The 27,180-nt window shown below is 32.8% G+C and overlaps 2 protein-coding genes and 1 long non-coding RNA gene across 5 annotated transcripts; 1 reads left to right on the top strand and 2 right to left on the bottom strand.

The window, feature by feature from the left end:
• Positions 1–3,992: 3,992 nt before the first annotated feature.
• On the bottom strand, positions 3,993–6,870 carry LOC114318296 (uncharacterized). 2 transcript variants are annotated; one of them, XR_003648975.2, is made up of 3 exons: positions 6,699–6,870; positions 4,806–4,874; positions 3,993–4,263 (listed from the first exon to the last, which is right to left on the bottom strand). It is a non-coding gene; the product is annotated as an uncharacterized LOC114318296 (long non-coding RNA). The 2 variants fall into 2 exon arrangements; XR_014364805.1 differs by lacking the exon at positions 4,806–4,874.
• A 2,373-nt stretch (positions 6,871–9,243) lies between these two features.
• Positions 9,244–11,491, top strand: LOC114318255 (glycosyl hydrolase 5 family protein-like). Its single transcript, XM_082918628.1, has 3 exons — positions 9,244–9,517; positions 9,774–9,941; positions 10,703–11,491. Exons 1-3 carry the CDS (start codon positions 9,244–9,246, stop codon positions 11,236–11,238), a joined length of 978 nt encoding a protein of 325 aa, XP_082774754.1. The 3' UTR covers positions 11,239–11,491.
• A 1,032-nt stretch (positions 11,492–12,523) lies between these two features.
• Positions 12,524–25,693, bottom strand: LOC114318295 (proteasome subunit beta type-7-A). 2 transcript variants are annotated; one of them, XM_028265150.2, is made up of 10 exons: positions 25,468–25,693; positions 25,293–25,341; positions 21,000–21,166; positions 16,721–16,862; positions 16,514–16,610; positions 16,348–16,417; positions 16,156–16,260; positions 13,478–13,576; positions 13,265–13,352; positions 12,524–12,786 (listed from the first exon to the last, which is right to left on the bottom strand). In XM_028265150.2, exons 3-10 carry the CDS (start codon positions 21,141–21,143, stop codon positions 12,710–12,712), a joined length of 822 nt encoding a protein of 273 aa, XP_028120951.2. In that variant the 5' UTR covers positions 21,144–21,166; positions 25,293–25,341; positions 25,468–25,693; the 3' UTR covers positions 12,524–12,709. The 2 variants fall into 2 exon arrangements, with proteins under 2 accessions (XP_028120951.2, XP_028120952.2); XM_028265151.2 differs by lacking the exon at positions 25,293–25,341 and having other exon boundaries at positions 25,468–25,644.
• Positions 25,694–27,180: the final 1,487 nt, after the last annotated feature.

A 27,180-nucleotide genomic window follows, 5' to 3' on the forward strand; every position in this document is an offset into this window, starting at 1 on the left:
CATCCTATAAACTATCGGAACCAAATTGAAACATCATTTGATTTTTCGTCCATCAAACTTAACCGCCGTTATTTATTGGACTAATATGACACAATCTGTAAAATTAAGGGACAAAATTGATCAAATTAAAACAAAGGGGACCAAAATGAAAAAACCGGGTAAACTACAGGAACCATTTACATAATTTATCCTATTTTAAAATTTGTTAAATTTTAAAACTAAATTTGAACTACTCTTATTTGGCTCAACTCACTTTTATGCACTATAAAAAATCAAATTACTAAAGTTTGGCTCGTTTAAACTCCTTTGAGATTGCCTCGAAAGATAAACAAAGCAAACTTAAATAAATTTTATGGCAAATTTCATTTTATTCCCTTGTAATTTGGGCCATGTGCAATTTATTCCCATAACGTTTAGAAATTATTACATAATTCCCATGTGATTTGTAAATTAAAATGCATACTAACTGTAAGATAAATTGATAGAGAGAGAATAAATTATGTATATATTGATGTATTGAATGTTGTATATTACAAATGGTGAGGGGCTCCTTATATAGGAGAAGATACAATCCTTACAGACAATGGACAATGATGGCTCATGATGAAAAGAGCCGAAAACAATCCAAAAGCAATACGTTGTATTACGTATTATATTAGCCGAAAGTTGCACTATATTTAGGCACTATATTATATTACTAACAGCCCCCCTCAAATTCAAGGAGGATAGGAACCAACCAACTTGAGTTTGAAGAGAGTAACAAAACATGAAAATAAACTGACAAATAAAATAAAATACAATAGGAGACACTGTATGGTCGTGTCAGACCGTTGTAAGAGATAACCGGAATCAATGTCGGGACAGTTTACGGGGTCATGCCGGACCGATGTAAAAACTGACCGGAATCAATGTCGAGACAGTTTACGGGGTCATGCCGGACCGATGTAGAAACTGACCGGAATCAATGTCGGGACAGTTTACGGGGTCATGCCGGACCGTTGTAGAAGCTGACCGAAATCAATGTCGGGACAGTTTATGGGGTCATGCCGGACCGTTGTAAAAGATTATGGTGGTGCACCAAGGGGGCGACTTAGGGAGTGAGCCATGGGGTGGCTTGGGTGGTTCCCATGGTATATAACCATGCTCATTAGCCTGGGTGGTTCGCATGGTGTGTAACCATGCTCACCATGATATATGTATAACCCCCCCTCAAACTCAAATAGGTGTGAAGATAGAAACCTATTTGAGGTTGAAATAAAGGGATTGATAAAGTGGAGCAAAACAACTCAACACAAAGTGAAGATGTTAAAAAAAAAATGAGAGAAAGGTTTTTTTTTGTTTGTTTGTTTGTTTGTTTGTTTGTTTTTTTTTTTTTTTTTGATTACGAAAAAAGGAAGATAAAATAAAATAAATAAAAGGAAAGTGGGGGTAGTGTGAATCAGCAAGAGTTTTTGAAAAAAAAAAGATGGTGAAAAGTGAGACAGCTCATGGTATTAAAGCATAGAATAAATTAAGTAATGAAAAAAAAAAGTGTTGTTGGTTGTTGGAATAAAAAAAAAATATATATATATATATATATATATATATATATATATGAAAAAGGAAAAGGATAAATATGGGAATAAGAGGAAGGAAAAGAAAAATAGTTTGTCAAAAGCAAAGGGACATGCCCATGTGGGTGTCATGATAAGAAAAGCAAAAAGAAAGAAAGAGAAGAGAATGCAGAAAGTATCCATGTCTTTAAAACTTGTAAGGATTTTTTTTTTTTTTATGTTACGTTTATTCTTTGATTGGTAGCTTTGTCTTCGAGAAAAGGGTATGCGTGAAGGAGAGATTAGAGGACCCACAGATGATAAAGAAAGAAATAAAATAAAATAAAAAAGAAGAAGAATGGGTTTGTGGAGGAGCTGTAAGCGGCGATGAGTCCAATGCCTTGGTTGTTTTGTAAACCGATGAAAGCAAGGAAGAGTCCGATTCCAGCGATGGAGGAGATTCGAACTGGTTTTGAAAAAAGTTGAGCAAGTGTTGTGCGCAACCCAAATGATGAAATGAAGAGGAAGATCAACCCTTCAGTGAACACAACCCTTCGGTGAACACGGCTGCAAGAGCTCCATTATAGGAGAGATGGCCGGAGCCATGGACACCCACTAGAGTGTAAGCAAAGTAAACATTGCTCCCCCTGAAATTTTGATGCAAATGAAGGGCCCTGATTTGCTGCAGGCCTTCTTGAAGAAATCCACATCGGGCATACGAAAGACTATCGAGACAGCAGGCGGTATCAGCCATCGGATCAACGACAAGAGAGAGCAAGGGGCTCTAGCAGATTGCCTGGAGTTGATGGAACTGTCAATGGATAGAGTGATGGACTCTGTGGTGGCAATTGAGAAAAGGACAGCCGAGTATGCCCATTCATGGCTCAGTAGTGTTCTCACCAACCATGTTACTTGCCTAGACGGGTTAACCGGATCGGCCCGGTCCATGATGGAGCCTGAGCTCGAAGACATGGTGGTAAGATCTAGAGCTTGTCTGGCCTGTGTTGGGCTTAACCCTGAAACCATAGAAGGTGGACTATGAGCAGAATTTGTGGCAGCGGAGTGAAGGTATGTGTAAAGGTCCGGCGGGCGGCCAAGGCGAGGCTGCCGCCCGCTGGTGAAGCGGAATTACTAAGTTGTTAACCTAGCTCTGATACCATGTAAGATAAATTGATAGAGAGAGAATAAATTATGTATATATTGATGTATTGAATGTTGTATATTACAAATGGTGAGGGGCTCCTTATATAGGAGAAGATACAATCCTTACAGACAATGGACAATGATCGCTCATGATGAAAAGAGCCGAAAACAATCCAAAAGCAATGCGCTGTATTACATATTATATTAGCCGAAAGTTGCACTATATTTAGGCACTATATTATATTACTAACACTAACTTCTGTTAAACTTACTACTCTATTTGACTATGCAAACACAGCCTTAGAGCATCTTCAACCTGTATGCCAAATCCTACATGGCACACCAACAATCAAATTTGACCTTAAATTTTTGCTCCATCCATATGTCAACATGACATGCTCCTTAGCTCATGTCAAATTTTTAATTATAGTATTTTTTTAAATAAAATAATATTTTCATTTATCTTTTAATTATAAAATAATAAAATTTGGCATACAGGTTGAAGTGTTTTAAGAGATGTCAAATTCACAAATGCCAACTTACCGTTCAAGTTTTTAATTTTATTTAACATACCAAAATTTAATATATAAGTTGGAGATGTTCCTAGAGATCAAATACAACAGTGGCTCAAAACAAACTTGAGAAAAATCTCTTTTTAAATGTCTTTTTAATTTTAAAATAAAAATATATTAACGCCACTCATGAATCGACATCCCCGAATATGGCTAGCTCAGCTAGGAATCCATCATCTAACTTTCTTTGTGTCAAAAGTAGACAAACAATAAAAAAATCAAATTAAATAAAAAGACAAAAGAAACAACCAAACAAGCCCTTCATATAAATATAATACTTAGAAGCAATACATTACATCCAATTCAAAGTACTCAACATGGGAAGGTTCCCTTTTTTCTTGTCTCTCCTACCCTTTCTCTCTCTTACTGTCATCTTCCTCAGCACCACCATAACACCACCAAACCCCGCGGCGGCGCTTCCACTCTCCACCGATTCATGGTGGATCGTCGATGAAATAGGGCGGCGCGTGAAGCTCTCATGTGTGAGTTGGCCTTCGCATCTCGAGGCCGTGGTGGCAGAGGGACTTAGCAAACAACCCATTAATTCAATCTCAAAGAAGATTGTGTCAATGGGATTCAACTGTGTTAGTGTCACGACCCAAAACCTGCCCCTATAGGTTTAGCATCGTAACCGGCCAGTAATCCTGGGATTACCGAAGGCCTCTGAGACAAATTAACATAATATTAGGGGCTAACGGAAGCAAATAAGAAATATACAACGTCCATTGAGCTGTGCAGACTTATATGAGACAGAAAAATTTTAAACTTTTTATATACATATATACACATTATCTTTAAGTCATCATATATATACAGATTAGACAAAAAAGGACTTAGCCCTATTCGCAAAATACACAAGACTTGTTTAACCAAAAAAAAAGAAAACTGAACTTAAACTTTAAATTACTTAGCAATAATTACTTGACATATCCGGAACCTCCACGGGAGGCACATAGGTTGGCTGACAAAACAGATTCTAGGCAGATGCCTCTAAGCATGGTCACGCGCCTGATCACCTACATACATAAATAATACAGTGAGCTAAAACCCAGTGAATAATAACAAAGTAAAGGGTTTTATGAATGATGTCTAGCACAAGTTAAGATCCAGTATTTAAATTAGAACATATTCAGACTTCAAAATAGAAATAGATTTAGATACATACTCATGTTCATATTCAGATTTTGCATAAGATCATACGTGGTACACCCATTAGCTATTAGATCAGATTGGTCCAGAGACCTACATACATAGTTGGTACCAACGACCATAAGGTCCATATCTTGCACGCAAGTAGCCATGGTATTGTTACCCCCAGGCAAGGGCCACGTGCAGATTGGTCGTGGTATTGTTACCCCCGAACGAGGGCTACATGCAGATTGGCAGCGGTATTGTTACCCCCGGGCGAGGGCCACGTGAACTAAGGGTACCACAAATACTTTTCAGAAAATTGGACATTCATTCATAATTCGTAAGATAGCATTTCAGAAAAACAGATTATACCATACCAGTCAGAAAATACTTAGGTTAAACATAACTTTACAGAGTTATTACTCACAGATGGCTGCAGAAGCAAATCAGACAGACTAGACATATCAGATAAATCAGGCAGACAATGGCGCGTGACCTATACAAGCACATAATATATACACATTGAAATACAATATTACTCCCTTGATCAAACTTGACTTTTCTAGTCTTTTTCTGTCTAAATAGTCCGAAGTTCTACTACACTTATTCTTTCTCATTCAAATAGACCGGATTCTTATTTCACATATTCTTTCATTACTAAGCCCTTCTTTTCCAAATAGATTGATATTTTACTTGACTTCTTAAACAATTACAACTAGATCAAAGATTCATTCTTTAACTAACTAGTTTATATTGATTGGTAGCTTATTAATCTTTATTGAGTCATAAATCATGTCTAGAATGCCTTGGAAAGAGATGAGAATAAAAATGTGAAGTAAATGCAATTTTTCCAAAATATGCTGAAAAGGGGTCTTTGCTCGAGCGCCATTTTGGTCGCTCGAGCGGACTGTAAAATTTGGAAAACTACTGGCAGCTCGATTTTCACGCTCGAGCGAGACTTCTCTCGCTTGAACGGACAACGCAAATTCTAAAATTCCAAAATTGTAATTGAAGTTCAAATTTGGTATTCAAAGCCTCAAAACATGTACTTTTGGTACACAAAAATAAAAAACCATTGTATAATTAAATAAACACTTTCAATTAGAAATCATTCATTCAAAATCATGTTCCAATTGCCCAAATTTAGTTTTATTTCATCTTATTAATATCAACCCACAACTCTAAGATATAATTTAGGCTTCCCAACCTCTTGAAATTCCATGATGTATGCAATACAAATAGATCCAATTTTATTATTAATAACAAAATCAACTTAACTACGAATTACACAAATCAATTTCTTAGAAATTCACCTTAACTCAATTTCTAACCAAAAACTTAATCTATAATCATGAGTGTTCTAAAATGTATCTAAATTGAATAGAATTCTTAAATTACATCACATGCATGGTTTAAATAAAGATCTAATTATAAAATCAAAACTTTAGGATTAATTCCAAATTTCCATAAACTTGGTTTTCTTAAAACATTTCCTTTGTTTCTTCAAAATATGGACTTGAATGGCCCAATTCTCTTAAAACTCATGTATTACAAGAAAATACTACAAAATCAAATTAAAACAATTAATTTTTCAAATTAATTTCCACAACTATGAGTCTACTTAATTTCTTACTTAAAACCTTATTTCTTACAAAATCCATGAGACAAATCCCATAACTTTCTTAATTCATGATGCATGGAGGATTATCTAAAACATGAAATTAAAGTTATAAGACTCTTAGAAAATATTTGCATGTGTGAAATTAGAGTCAAAATTCAAACCAATTACATCCAAAATTCCTTTAATTCAATATTAAATTCAAAATGTTCATGAATTCATAATTCCCCAAAACTTGCTCTTCTTAAACCAAAACATGGAATTAATTCTTCAAATCTTTTAAACATCTATGATGCATGTATAAAACACTTATCAAATCCAACCAATTTTACATTATCAAGCTCAATTTATAATTTGACTTCTTAATTTATATCACAATTTAATCTCAAGCTCATAAACTTTAAAATATGGATTAAATTATAAAATCTTGCAAATTTACCATGCATGCAATGATAAACTTCAAATATGTGAAGATTGAAGAAAATCAAACCCAAATATTAAATCACAACATCAATTTCTTAATTATTAAGCTTAACTCAAATTTTCTACATTCTTTTCTTATGTCATGAAATTAAACCCAATTTCCATCAATTTATATAATTGATCCCCAAATCCTCATTTTTAATCCTCTTAAAATTCATCTTAAATCAATTTATGTCTAGATTATTTAAACAATACTAAGAAGAGAATGAAATTTCTTACTTGAAGATGAATTTCTCACAATTTTTAAGCTTGAATCTTGGTATTCCACAAGACTTCCTTCTTTTCCCCCTTTTTTTTTTTTTTTTTCTCTCCTTCCTCCCAGTTCTCCCTCTCAGCCGACCTCTCTCTTCCTTCCTCTTTTCTAACTCTGCTTCAGCAGGGTGAAAGGCACCATTTGATATCATTTGCCATCTCTTATTATTTTATTTTTTCTTTATTCATTAGTGGGACACTTGTCCACGTAATATGAACCCATATTTCATTAGTTTAGCACACTAATCACATTTTAGTTTAATTCAACATCACTTAGTCTTGATTAATCATAATTAGCACATAAGTTAATTAATCATAACTAATTACAATTTCTTACATGATTTAATTAGCCGAATTAATCTTTGGTTAAGGCCCAATTAATCAGATTTTTAGTCGGACTCTCAAAAGGCTCCAAATATTAAATTAAACTTATTATCATTATAAATTTTGATTTCTCCAACCATTTAGGTCTTCAATTTCCAATCAGACTTCAAATTTCCATCCATAATTTACACATTCAAATTGAACACCTCATAAATAAATTTAATTCGTAATAATCACAATTCTCAAACTTCATAATTTAATCAACTCCAATTAGGGCCTAATTACTCGAATCTCAATTTCACTAAACTAAATCGAATATTTAATTAAACTCCTAAATGGGTCCATAATTAAGATTAAATTGATTCAACTTCTCAACTTTACTTCCTTAAGCCATTTGAACCCTCAATTTCTAATTCCAAAATAAATCTTTAATAGAATCATATACGAGTCAGATCCCACAATCCTCATAAATCCCAAATTAAATTATAATACTCGGTAATTAAATTTCAAATCCTCGTAATTAATCAAGTACTAATCATTATACGTGATGGGATCGTGACAGTTAGGCCACTTGGCCTATTTTCTTGGCAACCAATGATTCATTGGCTAGCACAACTGTTAGACACTCTTTTATGAACCTTGGGTTGATTGATTCCATTGCTGGTTTTCAAGCCAACAGCCCTTCTATCATTGATCTCAGCCTTATTAATGCTTACCAGGTAATTTTCTTTTCTTTTCTTTTCTGGGAAAATTTTATGTATTATCTACATGTGGGAAGTTGGGGTGGGAATCAAATGAGAGAGAGAGAGAGAGCATGAAAGATGACTTTGTTGCCTGTTAGGTATTGACCCACTATTGTACCATGAATAGCAATAAAATAATTTATTTTAGTAAAATTATTCCAACAATACAAAAGTAATTTATTTATTTTGGTTTCATATTTTTGAAATCTGTTTTCAATTTTTATTTTTTATTTTTTTTGTGAAAAATAGAAATTAGTTTGACGAAATTAAATAATTAAAAGATATTCTCAAAATTTTTAAAAATTATTTCTACTTGTCAAAAAAATAATAAAGTTATGTGAAAATGATGAGTATTTTTTATATTATATTAATTTTTTATTTTTTAGAAAATTGATTCTAAATATCAAACCAAGCAAATACTCCAGAAGTTCTGTCAAAAGAGAAATGTATTAGGTAGTTGTTATGTGACCTTATCAATTGATGTTTCTAACAAATAAATAATTACAAAATACACCGTGAGTTATTTAGTGTCTGTTTGATAACCATTCCGTTTTTAATTTTTAGTTTATATTTACAAAAATTTTAAAAATTGTCATAAAAACTTATTTGATAATTTTTTTTGATTTATAAATAGTTGTCCCAGTTTATAAATTTGAGGAAAAAATGTAAACTCAAAAAATAAGTTTACGTTTTCAGTTTTCAATTTTCAATTTTCAATTTTTTTTTTCAAATAAATTTTTTTCAATTAATTATTTTTTCGAATAATTTTTTTTTCAATTATTTTTTTCAGTTAATTTTTTTTTCAATTAATTTTTTTTCCCATTTAATTTTTAGTTAAATTATTTTTTTTCAATTATAATGTGTGTGATCCCATTGTCATAAATAATAAAAATAAATATAAATATTTTAGGCCTGAACAAACATATTTTTTTATTTATGTTTTTAAAATTTTTTAAACATTTTGTTCATACTAAACGCATTTATAATTTATGTTTTTATAAAAATAAACAAAAACCAGTTAATAAAATTTTTGTAAACATAAACTAAAAACGTAAACCTTACCAAACGCTACCATGGTATTTCAAAAAAATAAATAATCACGAAATATATAGGTTATTCTCAAGTCATATTCATAGTTTTTTTGCTATCTCACTAGTATAAAGTACTATATGGAGAATGCCATATCTATATGATATTCTAAAACTATCGAATAATTATTTTAAAAAATCTATCAATTGAACAAAATTGTACTTGTTACCAGATAAATCATCAACATTACATGTTCAAAAAAAATATTTTAAAAAAAATTGAGAATTTAAAATGGGTAGATCATATTAATTCTAGGTGTAAGTATAGAACACAAAATCAACCATAAAAAAATAATTTTGATCATACACAATGCTTAATTTAACTTGTAAATAATCTATATCAAACATGCTAGGTACATGCAAAAAGGAGCAGAAGCAGTTCATGCAATAAACCCAGATGTTCTTGTCATTCTCTCTAGATTGACTTTCGACAAATATTTATCCTTTCTCATCAAACATCCGGTAAGCCTATCGTTCACCGGAAAGCTAGTATTCGAGGTGCATTGGTATGGGTTTTCTGATGGATTGCCATGGAAAAGGGGCAACCCAAACCACGTTTGTGGGCGAGTCATGCATCAATTTATGAGGAAGGCGGGGTTTGTGTTGGAGCAAGGGTACCCCTTGTTTCTGAGTGAGTTTGGGGTAGACCTAAGGGGTACAGATGTCATTGACAATAGGTACCTAAATGAGTGGTGATTCATCCCACTAATTTTTAGACCACTAATAGCTCTAATGAGCTTAAAAAAAAAAAAAAAAACAAACTCAAGCCAAAACATCACATCACTTTGGTGGGGGCCACTGTGCCACATCATTAGTGATGCTCTAGAGCTCCCAATTTAGTGCTCTAAAACATTATTCGTACCTAAATTGTTTGTTGCGTGTGGCAGCTAAACTTGACTTTGACTGCGCTTTGTGGACTCTTGCTGGGAGTTACTATTTGAAAGAAGAGGTGAGTGAGTTCGACGAGGTTTATGGGTTGTTCAATTGGAATTGGTCTGAGGCTAGGAATTCAAGCTTCTTGGACAGGATCTCTGGCATCCAATTACCCTTTCAAGGTATTGAATTCATGACTTTTTTTAGAAATATATATATTATTTTTGGAGCACCACAGTGTTCTTGATTGATAGAATATGAGATAGATAGACTGACTTTGTCTTCACTGTGAGTATCACATCAGCATATTAAGTTGGTATTTCAAAAATACTTCATAAAAAATAACAAATTTGGTGAGTCTAAGAAGCCTTCACTTATTTGACAAACTCAACAAACTCATTTCCTGCTAAAAAAAAACTTACTTAAGTCACTCGAAGTCCAAGAAGTCAAAAAGCTAGAAATATGACAAACAATTTTTTCTAGAAACTAATTTTTTAAATAATTCGTGAAGGAAGCCTAGTGTATAATTTATTTTTTTAATTTCATTTATTATTTTCACCAAGAAAGATTTATGCGCATCCCTTACAAACATATACCAACTTTAATTTGAGAGCTTGGAATTGAATATCATCTACATATGTATTTTTTGTTAACCTGTATCCTTCGAGTACATATTAAGAAACTTAAATGATTATATATTATATACATAAGTGAGTACAATAAAAAATTGTACACTTTTTTTTAAATCTCTTTACATGTAAATTGAATACTTGAGCTTTTTTGAGTGAATAAATACTGGAGTTGGTATTAACACAAAATGTCGTATTTTGTACTTTCTGAAAATGCTCTTCTGTAACTGCAAGGGAAAACTTTAACTGTTAAATTCAATCATATTACAGATTTGTAATTGCCTATATATAAATTTGTTTATGCTCTGTTTGGCATGCAGGACCAATACAACAACCAGGCCAACCAGGAGCCAAACAACATAAAGTAATATTCCACCCACTAACCGGTCAATGTCTCCAAAGAAAATCACTATTGGAGCCATTGAATCTAGATCCATGCACAGACTCTGAGGCTTGGATCTACAACACACAGCAAAAAACAATAACCATAAAAGGAACTTATTTCTGTTTACAAGCAGATGGGCTAAACAAACCAGTCAAGCTTGGTGTGATTTGGAGTGGCTCAACTTCAAAATGGGAGCCCATCTCAGACTCTAATATGCACCTCTCATCCAAGCTTGCCCGCCACGGCGCCCACGTGTGCTTGGATGTGGACCTCAATAACAATACTATCGTCACGAATACTTGTAAATGCTTAAAAATACGTCATAAGTGCGACCCAGCAAGTCAGTGGTTCAAAATTGTTAATATTACTAGAAGTTTGAATCTGACCACGCCTTTCCCTCGATTCAACTCAGTGTTGGACTTCTTCAGAAAGAACATGCTTGGGAGTCTCGTAGTTTTAGCATGAGATAGAGAAGATAGTGATGTATTTATACATACGTAAGAAATATGTGAAAAGAATAAGAGTATTGTTATTCGGGTCTCGTTTGGGAACATGCTAATTTAGTAACTTTTTGGCTATTTAGCTAAAATATGAGCCTAAAAAAACTAGTATGTTTGGAATGACTTTTGACTTTTTACGAAAAGATGTGCAAAAAGTAGAGAGAAGAGAATCTTTGACTTTTTGGTATGATTGTTGGCTTTTTGACTAATTTAGTAACTTTTTGACTTTTTGGCTAAAAGGGAGGGTTCCCAAACAAGGCCTCAGTCTCAAAAGTTAGACTTACTTTTTAGACTCAGTGATGTGTCAAGAAAATAATTGGTTGACACATCACTAAGTCAAAAAAATAAACTTGTATATCATTTTTTTAAGAACAAACATATAAGAAACCATTTAGACTGTATTTAAATCATGAATTTGACTACAGATTTGAGAAGACAAAAAGAAAAAATATTTGAAATGCGAATGAAATATAATAATATTTTACTCATCACCTTTTTTTTTCTTTTCTTTTTTTTCCAAATCGTTACGCAAATTCATCGTCTAAATACAAACTTATTAAAGAAGTTTAATGAAGTTCCAGGTACTTTTAGTTTGTTTAAGCAATAAAATCATTTTATTGTGGTCTTTCTTTAGTCTTCTAATATTTGCTTCGCAATGAGTTTCAACTAGAGTTGCAAGACAAATCAAACTACTTGAGCTCACTCTTATTTGGCTTGCTAAAAACATGTTTGAGTTTCAATACATTTTAAAACTTGTTAAGTTTTTAAACTAAACTTAAAACAATCTTTACTTGACTTGACTCAGTTACATGCATTATAAAAAATAAAACTAATCAACCCTCATTAAAACTCTTCTGAGATTGGCTCAAAAGATAAACAAGCAAAACTTAAACACATTTTCAAACTCCATAAGTTTACGAGCCAAATTTAAATAACTTATTACTCTAATTGACTCTGCTCATTTAGATGCTGGGATTCAGAAATTTAATCTTAAAACAGGGAATGGCATTTCATAAGAGATTTTGATTGAAGCTTCTCTATCCTCGTATAGGGGAAAAAAATGATGTTTCCAAATATCACTAGACCTTGTTCTGCATTTTCATCATTTTCAGCAGCATCCACATAACCACAAAAGAGACGAGATAATTTAAACAGTGTTCGTTTTGTGCATGAAATAGAGAAAAACCAAAAAAAAAAAAAAAAAAAAAAAAAAAAAAAAAAAACAACAACAACAACAACAACAACAACAGTGGCTCAAAATGATCCTTCTCAGAAATTGTCACTCCTAAATCTCCAGTATTCACATGAGATTCCATACCACCACAAAGATCGCATTTAAATTTTTAATGTCACACCTGATACAATAGGAGAGTAAACAGTGTCATAAATGGCAAGAATTCAATACAAAATACCAAGCATGGTTCAACCACAGTAACTCATTCTTCCATCGCATCTCCTGCTTCAGTCACCTCCACCATCTGTTTCAACGGTGTAATCCTTGTCAACAAAACGTCTGCAATCACAACCAAATGTTACCGTGAGGTTACAAATATTTCCCTACAATCCAAGAAATATAGACTTGGCCATAGCATCAGACTTAAGTTTTCGGCATGAATTGTTGCCCATATATATATATACATTTATCCATTGACCATCACAATATTAATTATCCATATTAGAATAAGCAGAAGACAAAAATCACCAGTCTCATAATATTCTAGCATTATAGTTTAAGAAGTGAGTCCAGTACAAGGTCAGTTGGCAGATAAATGCTAAAATGCTCAATAAATAATGTTATCGTGATAACAATCTCAAAATCAAACAAGATAAGCCTTCATTTTTCTTTTTCTTTTTTTTTTTTCTTTTTAATTTAAGTATAAAAATAATAGTACAAAGCCCTGAAACAACAAAAAGAAGACAGTTCTAAGAGTTATATGAAGCAAAATTGTAAATACCAACATGAAGGTAATGTTTAGGACAGAATTACTGACCAGTCTTCTTTGGGAATGAATAGCCTCTTTCATTGATGTAAGTGCGAGGATTGGGCAACTGGTGGTTTCTCAGGTACTCTGTTTGCCCCTGTACAAGCAAACATTGACAAAAGGAGTCTAGAAAGCCATGCCACGTGAAAAGTATCAAGACTACATACGGAAAAAGTGAAACCTTTTATTCTTTTCAAGGAATGTCAGTGTGAATCAACAAACCTTGGTTATTACGCAAACATCAACATTGCTTCCACTTCCCAAGTCATTGAATATGCCAGAGCAAATAGCCTCGGTCACCAACTTCACTCCTTCATCCCTCTACAAATATGTATTTTAACACTTAGAACTCTCAAAAGCATATTGATGGATCATGGCCTTACACGGAATTGGGTAAAACTCAACCCAAAAAACTAACTATTGATGTGAGGGTAACCTCATGTTTTATACTACGTATTACTTTAGTAGCCAAGCGATGTGGGATTTCACTTCACATATGGAGGTAACATTCTCCACGACTGGTTTTAAGGCATGCTTGGTTTGCAAAAATGGAACATAATAGGAATGAGATGCAATCATGCCACAAAGCATGGAATAAACTTTTTTGATGCGTATATCTTTTTCGTACAAAGATTGCACCCTTTGGGCACTTTATAATGAATTTACTTATCAAAAATAAATAAATAAAACTTGACAGGAAAAGTAAGGCAGCCATTTATTTGTTTGGTATAAATCTTTGTATTAAAAAATTGCAAATTTAAAAAATGAGGTTCTACAAATAATACATATTACCTATTTTCTTTTTCTTTTTTTTAATTTTCAATATTAATTCTTTCTTTAAGTTGTATTAAAAGTTTCCATTACACAATGTTATGTTGATCATATGTAGGCTCCTTGTTTTAGAAAATTTTCAAGATACACTAGCGTGAACCCCGTTTGCAAGAATATTGAACATAAGTTACGCAACTCCTATTAGGACAATTGTTACATGTGTTGTTTTAGGATGTATCTAACCACAAAGTGTTCAAACGTAAGAAATTGCACTTTCAAATTAGAATCCGTGCAAGAAATGCTAGTGCTATTTAGAGATAAATACATAACTTTACAAAACATATAATGTCATATAACCTTTTCTTTTTTCTTTTTTTTGTGTGGTAAATATGATACTCCCTCCGTCCCAAAATATTAGTCCCTTATTTCATTTTTCATTGTCCCAAAATATTAGTCCCTCTTCAAAAATCAAGTACAAAAATAATATAAATTTCCTATTTTGCCCTTCTTTTAAATTAATAAACAATATAAAAAGTACAATTTTGCCATTGATATTCCCAAAAAATGTACTATCAAAAGGATAATTTTGGAAAATTAACTTTTTTCAAATGTAATAATTGTACTACCAAAAAAAGTTGGATTCCCCAAAAGGGACCATTATTTTGGGACGGAGGGAGTATAACTGTACCTTTGTAAAGTCAATTACTTTTTACTACTTTATTTTAAATCTTTTAATGCAGTACGATTTTATTATATTTCATATTATGTGTTTGTATAAACCATTAAGACATCTTAGGGTGTAGTGTTATCATATTGTCAGACTCCTTTTCATGGGAATGAAACCCTAATCCCACCTTAAGTTGGCAACAATATTTCCTTAATTCTGGTGTTCATCTAGATTTGCATTTCCATTATCAACATAGCATGCCAAATGCTTTAATGGGATTCCAAAAAAGTTTGCATGCTTGAATCTCATTCCTATACCTATGATACAATGGGACCTAAAGTCGTGTTTGGTTCATGAATTTGATGAGGAAGGAGAAAAAGAAAATGCAATGAAAACCATTACTCCTTATTTGGTTACAATAGAAAACAAGGAAAAGAAATGCAACTAATGTATGAGAGAAATTTTTAGCTCTAATAAAATTTCTCATCCTTTTTCATGATTTATTCTCATTTCATCAATATATATATATACTCCCTATTTTTTTAAGTAGGAATGAAACACGAAAGAAAACAATATTCCAAAGTAACACAAATTAATCCAAGTTGACTGTATTATATAGACCAATGATAATCTAATAACCCTAAGACACATGATAAAATTTAACTCTAATATAATTTCTCATCCTTTTTCATGATTTATTCTCATTTCATCAAAAAAAAATATATATATATGTATATATATACTCCCTATTTTTTTAAGTAGGAATGAAAACACGAAGGAAAACAATATTCCAAAGTAACACAAGTTAATTATATTTAATATTATGTGTTTGTATAAACCATTAAGACATCTTAGGGTGCAGTGTTATCATATTTTCAAGACTCCTTTCCATGGGAATGAAACCCTAACCCCACCTTAAGTTGGGAACAATATTTCCTTAATTCTGGAGTGTTCATCTAGATTTGCATTTCCATTATCAACATAGCATACCAAATGCTTTAATGGGATTCCAAGAAAGTTTGCATTCTTGAATCTCATTCCTATACCTATGATACAATGGGACCTAAGGTCGTGTTTGGTTCATGAATTTGATGAGGAAGGAGAAAAAGAAAATGCAATGAAAACCATTACTCCTTATTTGGTTACAATAGAAAACAAGGAAAAGAAATGCAACTAATGTATGAGAGAAATTTTTAGCTCTAATATAATTTATCATCCTTTTTCATGATTTATTCTCATTTCATCAAAAAATATATATATGTATATATATACTCCCTATTTTTTTAAGTAGGAATGAAAACACGAAGGAAAACAATATTCCAAAGTAACACAAATTAATCCAAGTTGACTGTATTATATAGACCAATGATAATCTAAGAATTCTAAGAAACATGATAAAATTTAAAATCAATTTAACTTGTACATTCTAAACACTTCTACCAATCAGAATACACCAACTTACAGTTAGCCCTTCACGGTATTTTGATTCAAAAACAGACATTGCAGCAAGGGAACCAGAACCCATAGTAGCAAATGGCAGAGTGTCTGTTGATCCATGTGGGTAGATCTGTGCAATGATTCAATAAACAGTTAGTACCTTAGTATGACACAAAACACGATACCCTTCAGATGCCTATTAGTAAAAATCACTTACAGTGTGCAAATGTGGTCCAGTCACATCAACTCCACCAAGCACCAAAGCAGCTGAGACATGACCTTGGTAGCTGGTTCAGTCAAAACAATCAAACCTTGAATTCTAATATGCTAACAGAAAGTACTCGCATATCTAAGAACACCAACCTTGAACTATGTATCCTTACCTAAAAAGATGAGACTTCAAAAGGGTAAGGGCTGTCACAACCCTTGATTCCTGACCAGTATGATACCTGTGTAGCTGCAACTGGGAACTGACCATGTCTAGAAAGACAATATTGTCAAAACTTAGCTTATAAAAGGCGTGTCTATTGTTGTAATAGCATAACCCTAACTACCAATATTCTGACATAGAACATAAAAATTGAAATTACCTGTCACAGCCTCTGTATCAGCAGCAGTCCCTGCTCCACAGCAATAAATGTTAGGTGCCATAAAGTGGATTTTCTCACAATTCTTATCAGCAACAATGGGCCCTTCGGTAGCTCTTGTATCCGCTCCAAGGATGACCCCATCCTGAATATGAAATGAAAATATCATTATAGATGGAGAGTATAAGAAGCATCTACACAAACAAACCAGTCCGAAGAATCTATGAAATAAAGAAGAGTGGCATACAAAAACACAATGTTAGTAAGCAAATGTGAAAGTGTCCTAGTGTGTATATGACAACCTAAATTTTTTGCGTAATGTCAACCTAAATTTTTTGTGAGGGGGAGAATATGACAACCTAACATTTTTGTGAACCTAAATTACTTTTATTGCGTTGAATTGAACCTATGTCATTTTTTGTGTAATGTCAACTTTGAACAACTCAAGCACTTGGTTGTATACTTTGTTACAATTTAAAAGTCCTAACCTCGGTCAATTCAAACTATGAATAACTGTTAAACCCATCAAACTCCCTTTCAATTTGTTAGGTTGCACAAAAATCATTCTCTCAAAAATCATTCTCTCAATTTCGATGAAGCAAAACCTAATTATTGGAGAAGTACTCTCTATTCTCTCGTGATTTAACTTTTTAATAAGAGTACAATTAGTCAATCATGCATTTCTAAATTTGTCCAGCTCAATACAAAACATGAAACACATTCATCTCACAAGGCAATACAAATTATATATCAAATTAAGTCTCAAAATAAAAGAGATGAACACAAGATTTTATAGTGGTCCTATAACAACCCGACTCTCTTATATGCTTTAATTCTCTCATTATATGTGTGATTATATGTGTGCTTAATGTGAAATTCCATATTTAAATGTGTGAATTACATGTTTCTAAACTTGTATCTGTCGGTTATGAGAAAATTTGTTGAAATTCCAACCTTTGGACTGGAAATTGAAAGCCTTAGAGGCGCGATAAACCGAAATTGACTTTACAGTTATGATTAGCATGATTTTTAGGACACAATATGAAGTTTTGTAAAAATTTGATTCGCAATGAAGTAATTGGATTCATTTGGCTAAATTCTTAATTGAGCCCAATTAGATTCAATAAGCTTAAGTGACATAGGACATGTGTAAGAGCCTTATGAGACTTAGACTCAACACAACTCAAAATATCTCCTGAAGAGAGAGCTTCTAGAGGAAGGAAGAAGAGAAAAGAAAGAGAGCAAAGGAGAACTCAACCTAGAGCTTGAGATTGAGGAATTGAAAGGGAAAAATCAAGATTATAGCTCAAGGCAAGTGTAAATCAACTAGAATACTCTAAATCTTGCTTCAATTGGTTAAAATCAAGACTTAAAATGAAGCTTTGACACTCATAAAAGTTAGGGATTATGGATTATGATCTTGATTGAACACATTTCATGAAAATGAACATGTAATCTTTGGGTTGTGTGATTAAAGAGTTAATTCCTTTATTTTTAGTTTGATTTGGGTTGGATAGTGAGAAATTGTGATTTAATCTTGAGTCTTTGCATGCTTTGAACTCATGTAAATACAAGTATAACATGAAACGATGAAGGAAATTAAGGACATATGGAAATTAGTGTTCTATATATCAAATTAAAGTAAGTTATGATCGCTGAGTTTCATGCTTATTATGTTTATATGTCATGTGTTTGAAGTGAAAGTGCTTGAAATGGGCCTTAGAAATACATTTGGAAGGCTTGAATTTGTTAGATTTTCGGACTTTACAAACAGAGCCCAAAACCGCACGTGGAAAACAGAGCAAGCAAGTAGAACATTCTGAAATAAAAGCACGTGCGGGCCACAAGTGTGGCACACTTTTCCGCACGTGCGGTGGGGCTTCCACACGTGTGAGAAATAGGGAGGAAAATTAATGCATTTTGTTTATCTTTTCGACCCTCTGAATCTATTAATGTGTGTATGTAAGCCCTCCCGAAATGCTTAAAGATGAATAGAAATTGATCGAAACGGAAAAATAAGTAAAGAGAAGAAGCTAAGAAAAGAATGAATTGCTTATCAAGTTGCGTGTGTGTAATGCATAGGTCACTCGCCGGAAGGGACCGTTACACGACCGAATCACAGTGAGTAATAGTATTGTAAATATCTGTTCTTATTTAATTCTCTATTTTATTTTGATATGAATGATGTGGCTAATTGCTATTTTGGAAAGATTGAATGATATATATATGACATTGGATTATGATATAAATGCGCTACGAACGTTATAGAATGCCTTGTTATGAATGGTAAAGGATGCTTGACGAATGTTAACGAACGAAAGAAATGTGGACCTAAAGTCATTCTGTTCCTGTTATAAGTGATGGGTCCGAGGCTGTTATGGGCCTAAGGCTGTAGGGAATGGAGACATGTCGATATTCCATCTTCTCTATGATAAGATATGTTTGGACCTGAGGTTGTTCAGAATAACTGTTACTATGTTGGGTCTGAGGCCGTTCTGCATTATGTTGGGCTCAAGGCCATTCTGTTCTATGTGAGAGATGAAGACATGTCAATGTTCCATCTTCTTTATGATAAGATATGTTTGGACCTGAAGTCGTTCTGAACAATTGATATCATGTGATTGGGCCCGAGGTCGTTTTGTTACATGTGAGCCCGAGACTGTTCCGCAATAAATGGGCCTGAGGCCATTCTGAAAATGTGATTATGAATAACGTTATGCTTAGCGTGACTATGATAGATACTCTGAATATTGCACTTTGGAAAAATAATGGTTTACATCACATGCCTTCATTTAATTTACTTTACTATTATTCACTGAGCTTCGCCCACTCGGTATTTATATATATTTATGTAGGTGTGCAACTCGGATGTCAGTCCTAGGTCAGCTTCAAGAGTCTTTTTGGTGGACCTTCTTTGATAAGCCTCCAAAAAGGAGCCTTTTGTCTTTTGGGATTTTTCTCTGATGGCAAATTTTGTTTAAGTCTTTCGTAACTTTTGTTTGGACACCTTGTTAACATGTAATTTTTTAATTGCTAACTCCTTGTATATACCTGCATGACTCGTACTTGAATGTATGAATTGTGTATGTGAACTTTCTCTATATGACATGATGTTTAAAATACTGACATATAAGCACTGCTCAATGGGCGTTCTGTTATTTTATTTACTTCCGCTTAGGCCCCATTATTATAAATTCTCTGTAATCTGTCTGAGGCCGTAAGTAATCAAGAGGTCACTGGCCGGTCATGATCCAAACTTTTAGGAGCGGGTTTGGGTCGTGACAAGTCCAGCAACTTGCCTACATCCACTCCAGCCTCCATGTCGGCATTAATCCACTATTCAAACAGGTTTTCACTAGGGCAACCCAAAACCTTTGCAAATACTCCTTCAAAGATTTTCACTAGGTTACACTCTAAACCTCTTCCACAACACTACAGTGGGTTTACGCCCACCAAAAACTACAACCTCCAAATCAAAAACCGAAAAATCACTAGATTTACAAAAGCTAGAACATGGACTTCAAGAAGGAAAACCAATACCCTTAAGCCCAAACAAAGTCTTATAGGTGAGAGGTTTGTGGTGTGTCAACAATAGTGTATAAACTACACTAATGGAATGATGTTTATGCCTTTCACAAGTTAAGAACTTGGAAGATTCCCTTGGAGTAAACTCTTGGAAGCACTTGTGTAAGGAATGGAGGCTACAACCTCTATCTAAGGTCGGATTCAAAAATGTGCATGAAATTTTATAAAAGTTGAGGTATATAGAGCCAAGCTACCAACGGCTAGTTAACGATATTTCTAAATTTTTTTAATTTTTTTTTGAAAGTGTATACTTTGTTCTCCAACTTCCACCAACTCCACGATTTGGTGATATGCATTTAATTACATCACTATCATGCCAAATCTAATGATTTTAAAAGTTGGAAATGGTTCAATAAAATTGTTCTAAAATTTCAATATTGAGTAAATAAATATCTACTTCACATGAATGATAAAGTTCTATAAATAAATAAATAAAAAATTCTAGATCACATGAACTGTGGTGTAGATGCCCATGATTCCTACTTATAAGGCATGAATCCCTCATATAGTAGACTCAGTTCCCCTCACAGAACTAATGATGATTTCAATTAACAAAATATCATTTATTATTTAATTACTATAAAATCAACTCAAAGGTTATGGGAACAAATATCACAATTTCCCAATAATCTGCTATGACAACTTAAATCTATCAGATTATACACCTCGCCATAGTGAAATTTGAATCAAATCAAACCTGGAAAATAAGTCCGACGATAGTAGTGCCGGTCTTGAGAAAAGACGGAGATTGAAGGCCTTTCTTTATGAGCATTTCATTCCTTCTACAAAGGTCGAAGCTAAACCCACCATTCATCGGAACATCTATAGCTGCCTGAGACATTTTCGAATATGCACCACACCAGCCTACTCATACGGAATACATAAACAAATTTATTGATCAGATTAACCTAATTTGCATCACAAATCGCATAATTGCATTGTTACTACACCATCATTAGCGCAAATGAAGTTCTTGAAAGAAAATAAAACAAGTTCATAGAGAAATTTGCATTAAAAAAATACACTTAGGGCGGTTTGAAGCTTGAATTTGGTATGAAGATTAAGAACATATATTTATTAGGGGTGTCCGCGGATCGGTTTTGTGCGGTTTGCAGTTCGGTTTTGACCCGCCCACACCTGTGCAGTTTGGGAAAAAATCAAACCGCAACCGCCCATAGTGCGGTTTGCGGTTTGTGCGGATAGGGTTTGCGGATGTGCGGGCAGTTGCAAGCGGTTTGTGGTTTGCGGTTTGAATTTTTCCCTTTAAAAATTAGTTCATTAAAACTTACAAATCATTCAAAATCAATTTTCTAAAATGCTTCAAAATCAATTCCTAAAATTACAAATTCAATTTCAATAATTCCAAATAGAAATGCAATCACCATTGAAACAAATCACCATTGAAATCACAAATTTAAAAATGAATAGATTTAATTCCAATCACCATTGAAACAAATCTTAGTCACACAATAACAGATTTAATTCCAATCTCAGAGATCTGTTGCTACCAAAAAATAAAAAAAATAAAAAAATCTGATTGAATAAACAGATCTAATTGCCTAACATAATTTACATTTCAAAAAATTCTAATCGCATAAACATAATGTGATTGCATAATTTACATAACAAAGACGGATTGGTTTGGAATTCAAGCCTGACAACCCTCTTGCAAATTCAAGTAATCACTGACACTTCTCTGGATCACCAAAGAAAATAAATGATTGTGATATGCGAGAAAAAGAAAAGAAATTGTATTTTTTAATTAAGATTAATTATACTTTATTCCATTGTGATTTAGTCCAAAAATACAGTATCTTATGATTTAAAAATATATATATATATATATAATCGTATAATTTAAAAATATACACATAATTCCTTGCTTTTTGGAATATAATGTAAAAATAACCAATTCTATTACATTTAACAGCAACAGCAAAGCACGCACCAAATTAAGTGTGTGACAAGTCTCAAACATGTTTGGCCAAAATAACTAGGAACTTTTATTTTTGCCCTTCTAATTTTTCCTTCTTTATTTTACTGTTTCTTTTTTTCTTTTCAATCCTCTTCTTCCTCCACCTTTTCACTGTTAACAGCAATGATCGAACCATTCTCTTCTTCCTTTTTCTTTTCACCACTGCACATAATCTCCTCCTCCTCATCTCCCTATCTTTTTTCCTTGCTTCAACAACCCAAGGTCACCATGGGACCACCTCACACTACAGCACACAAATATACACACACACTAAAATGGGTTATTAATTTGGAATAATTTATGTTTTATAGATATCATAATAAGTGATACCTCTGATGAGAACGAGCTAAGACATGAACCATTCCCAAATACCTCCCAATGTATCATATACCTTAGACAGTTGTTTTCGATGGAGATAGTTTCGGATGATTTGAGCTCCGATTGAGTCAGCAATGGAATGTTTGTAATAGCTTGTGAATGGATTGGTAGCTTTTGCTACTATTTCTCAAGAATTTTTTTTTTTTTTTTGAACAGAGTATTTCTTAAGAAATTAAAATTTATTTTCTCTCTACTTTGTTGTGGGCTTTAAGAAACAGATTTTTTGGGAGCAAATAAATATAGAAAAATACTTTGGAGCTTTAATTATTGAGCTGTAAAACCAATTCTAATGAGTTGGCAATGGGTCCCTACACACTATTAGAGCATCAAAATTAGTGTTATAAATCATTGCTGATAAATATATGTGTTTATATTATTATATATATATCGAGGTCTCTGGATTTGGTCCGAGCTGCAAAAGTTACATTTTCGAAAGGAAAAAAATTGACGTCGTAGGGTGGGTGGTCTGCCATGGTATAAGAAAGAAAGGAGAGAAGAAGAAAACGGTAAAAACAGAGAAAAGTGGAAGACAATGGAGTCTCATTCATTTTATTTTATTTATTTTTTAAACTATAAAATGGAGTCGGGTTGATAATGGCACTAAGAAAAAAATTAAACAAAAAGATAAGTGTTATATAGGCTTTTTACAGAAAATATTAACGGAGTTGGACTTTGCAGTTTACTCCATACTATAAGGGAGTTATGTGTATATTAGAGTTAATTATCTAAAAATTCTATTTATAAATGTTATGATAACTCAGATCTTATTTAAGATTTTTTGAATCAGTGAGTTCTATTTAGTAAAACTGAGAATATTATCAATTTTTCTATATTTTTAAAACGAAGAACATTATCAATTTTGAATAGTAATATTTCAGATAATTGTTTCACTAACTGGGAAAAAAAATAGATCATGAGATTAAACGTTTTTACCCATCTACTTATTACTATCCAATATAATCAAAAACATTATCAATTTTTTCAATTTTAAAACTGAGAATATTATCAGTTTTTTCAAACTTTTTTTTTTCAGTTTTGCATATTAATGTTCCATCATCATGCTCCTTTATAGACACAATTTTCAATTTTGCACAAAAAATAATTCACTTTTTTTCTATTTTGCACATATATATATATATATATATATATATATATTTCCAATTTGAAAGTTTTGAAAATCAAAATAAATGTCAAATCATCATGTTCCGTTATAGATAATCATAATGATGAACAATTATTGTTTGAAGGGCAATTCGGACTATTAAAAATTTAATGAGATTTGAAGGTCAAAAAAATCTTAATTAAAACTTAATGAAGTATAAATTCATAAATTAAGATTTGTGTGTAAATGTCTCATTTCTTAATCACAAGAGGTAACGTGTTTTTGAGTTAAACCATAAGGATAAGGAGTAAAATGTAATTAACCTTTTTAATTATCATGTTTGGATGACTAAAAATAAATAAATAATATAAGAGTAGTGAGATTTTTTTTCTTTCTTTGTATTTTATATCTAATCAATTTATTTCTTACCAAATCATCCCATACAAACTAGGGGTGTCCGCGGTTCGGTTTGGGACGGTTTGCGGTTCTATTTGGACCTGCCCGCATCTTTGTGGTTTGGAGAAAAGTCAACCCGTAACCGCCCGCAATGCGGTTTGCGCAGATAGGGTTCGCGGACGTGCAGGCGGTTTGCGGATTGAACTTTTTTTTCAAAAATTTATTTTTTTCAATTTTACAGATTTAATTCAAAAAATTAAATTAAATACAGATTCAATTTCACAGATTCAAGTTAACAGATTGAATCAAATTAAATCAAAAATTAATTCCAAAAAACAGATTTACTGTTAATAACAGATTGAATTCCAAAAAAAAACATCTGAATTCCAAATTGAATTCAGATTGAATAACAAAAAACTTTTAATTCAAAACCACAGATTGAATACTATTTTAATAACAGATTCCCAAAAAACTTTTAATAACAGATTGAATACTATTTTAATTTTAATAACAGATTCATCACAGATTGAATTCAATACAGATTCATCACAGATTTAATTCAATCCAATACCACAGATTTAATTCAAAAAACACAGATCTGTTGCAACAGACAAAAAAATGAAAATAAAAATAAACATAGACAGATCTATGAATTCCAAAATTATACAGCCACAGATAGATTTAATTCCAAAAATTAAATAACAGATTTAAATAACTGACAGATTTAATAACAGATTTAATTCCAAAAGTTAACAGATTGAATCAAATTAAATCAAAAATTAATTCCAAAAAACAGATTTAATACAGATTCAATACAGATTGAATTCCCAAAAAAATAGATTCCATACAGATTCAAAACAGATTCCAAAAAAATAACAGATTGAATTCCCAAAAAAAACATCTGATTCAATACAGATTCAACACATTTTAATTTAAATTTTAATAACAGATTCATCACAGATTGAATTCAATACAGATTCATCACAGATTTAATTCATTCCAAAAACACAGATCTGTTGCAACAAACCAAAAATAAATAAATAAATAAACACAGACAGATCTATGAACTGCTACTCCAAACACAGACAGATCAAAGATCGGGGAGAGTGAGAGAAAGAGAGACAGAGAGAGAGGCTTACTTTACTTGTGAGGTCGATCGGTGTAGATGCAAAACCAGAGAGTGAGAGACTGTGAGATGAGAGAGTGAGGGAGGGAAACAGATCAGAGACACAAAGATCTGATATGTTGGAAAAAAAACCAAAGATCCGGGAGAGAGACACACAGACAGAGACTGAAATTCAGAGAGGAGCTTACCTGTGAGGTGTGCGATGAGGTCGATCCGTTGATCGGTCGATTAGTCCATCTTGCGACGAGAGAGAGAGTCGATCAGTGGGTGTAGGCTGTGGAGATGAAAATCGCGAGAGTGAGAGTGAGAGTGAGAGACGGAATGAGATAGATAGCGTGAGAGATAGATAAGATTGATTAGGTTTTCTTTTTTGAACGGTCAGATTTGAAGGAAAAAAAAAAGAAAAATGCTTGGGAGCACTAATTAGTGCTCCCACTAATTAGGTGGCAGTGGGTCCCGCCATTAATGATGTGATGTTTTGGTCTTGGAGTTGTATTTTTTATTTTTATTTTTTATTTTTTTAATGCATTAGTGCTATTAGTGGTGATATTTTTAGTGGGATGAATCATTCTTGAAAAAAAAAAAAAGAGAGGAGTGAGCGTGAGAATGAGAGAGAACGAGATAGACAGAGGGCAAGATAGGTAAGATTGAAAAGGGTTTTCTAAAGAACTTAAAAAACTATTTTTTTTTTGAAGAATTTAATAAATAGTTTTTTGAACATATATTTTTTTGATATTCGATCAATTTAGTTTTTTACAGATATGATATATTGAATAATTCTTAAAATATGAACAATTCAGATTATCAAAATTGAGCCTAAAAGTGGGCCCGATGGCCCTGCAAGAAGGGAGTGCAAAGGGAGGATCCCAATTTACTCAATGCATTAGGCTCCTGCTAAAATAGGATTTGGAGAGGGCAATATGTATACAGCCTTACCGATGTGTATGGTATTTGATGATTTATATGTTAATGGTCTTGCACACTAACATAAATCATTACGTAGTGGTTAATTAGACATTATAAAATTTAGTTTTCAGTAACCTCTGTTGATGATCTGGAAAACTAAAAAGGGTCCAGGTGACTCAGTGCACAAGGGTCTCGCTAACATGGGCTTTAGAGTGGGCATTGTAACAACCCTCATACTGTTTACTGATTAAGGACTGATTGATTACCGATAATCACCGATTACTGCTAAACGGAACTGATAACTGACTGACTGAAATTAAAACTGAATTGACTGAGTATATGTTAGTTAATTGCATTCTATCTGTTTGATTGTCTGATTATCTGTTCATGTTTATATGTTTGAACTGCTAATTGAAGGCCTTATCGGCGGCCGAATTCGAAACCGATTAGTGTTCCGTGACCCTCATATTTAATGTGATTTTATGGTGTATTTACCTGAAAATTGATTAGGTATGATTAAATTAGATTAAATAAGCTAATTAAGGAGTTGGACTTAATTACCGTTTTGCCCTTGAGTGGGCCACTATCTCAAATACATACACTTGAGCCAAAGACAACATTTCCTCAGCCATTTCCCCTCTCATTGCCGACCTTAGAGAGAGAGAAAAACTAGAGGAGTGGAGTTCATCTCAATTTTGCTTGTAAATTGCTTGGTAATTGAAGAATTGTTGAAGTGGTTGCATATTTGAGCTCCCTTCTTGAAATACAAGACTAAAGGTAGCTCCATTGTCTTCTTGTTCATGTTTTGAGTTGATTCTTGCATAGTTCATGTTAATTTGTAGAGCTAAGTCATGATTTGGTCCATTAATGGTGGATTGAAGCTCATCTCTTGCATGCATGTTTGTATTGTTGCATTTTGAGGTTGATTACATGGACATTAGTGCATGCATGCTCATATTGTTGTTATAGACCATATTTCATCTGGTTTTGAAAAG

Source organism: Camellia sinensis, chromosome 3, assembly GCF_055761805.1.
Source record: "Camellia sinensis isolate YWXY chromosome 3, ASM5576180v1, whole genome shotgun sequence".
In the NCBI taxonomy this organism is placed as follows: domain Eukaryota; kingdom Viridiplantae; phylum Streptophyta; class Magnoliopsida; order Ericales; family Theaceae; genus Camellia; species Camellia sinensis.

Bases quoted from the DNA above. Each gene is read 5' to 3' on its own strand.
- LOC114318255 (XM_082918628.1), top strand. From the start codon at position 9,244: ATGCAAAAAGGAGCAGAAGCAGTTCATGCAATAAACCCAGATGTTCTT. The intron at 9,518-9,773 runs GTGAGTTTGGGG...TGCGTGTGGCAG, and splicing joins AGGGTACCCCTTGTTTCTGA to CTAAACTTGACTTTGACTGC. The intron at 9,942-10,702 runs GTATTGAATTCA...GCTCTGTTTGGC, and splicing joins CATCCAATTACCCTTTCAAG to ATGCAGGACCAATACAACAA.
- LOC114318295 (XM_028265150.2), bottom strand. From the start codon at position 21,143: ATGTCTCAGGCAGCTATAGATGTTCCGATGAATGGTGGGTTTAGCTTC. The intron at 16,418-16,513 runs GTAAGGATACAT...TGACTGAACCAG, and splicing joins TTGAAGTCTCATCTTTTTAG to CTACCAAGGTCATGTCTCAG. The intron at 12,787-13,264 runs GTCAGTAATTCT...TTGTGATTGCAG, and splicing joins TTCATTCCCAAAGAAGACTG to ACGTTTTGTTGACAAGGATT.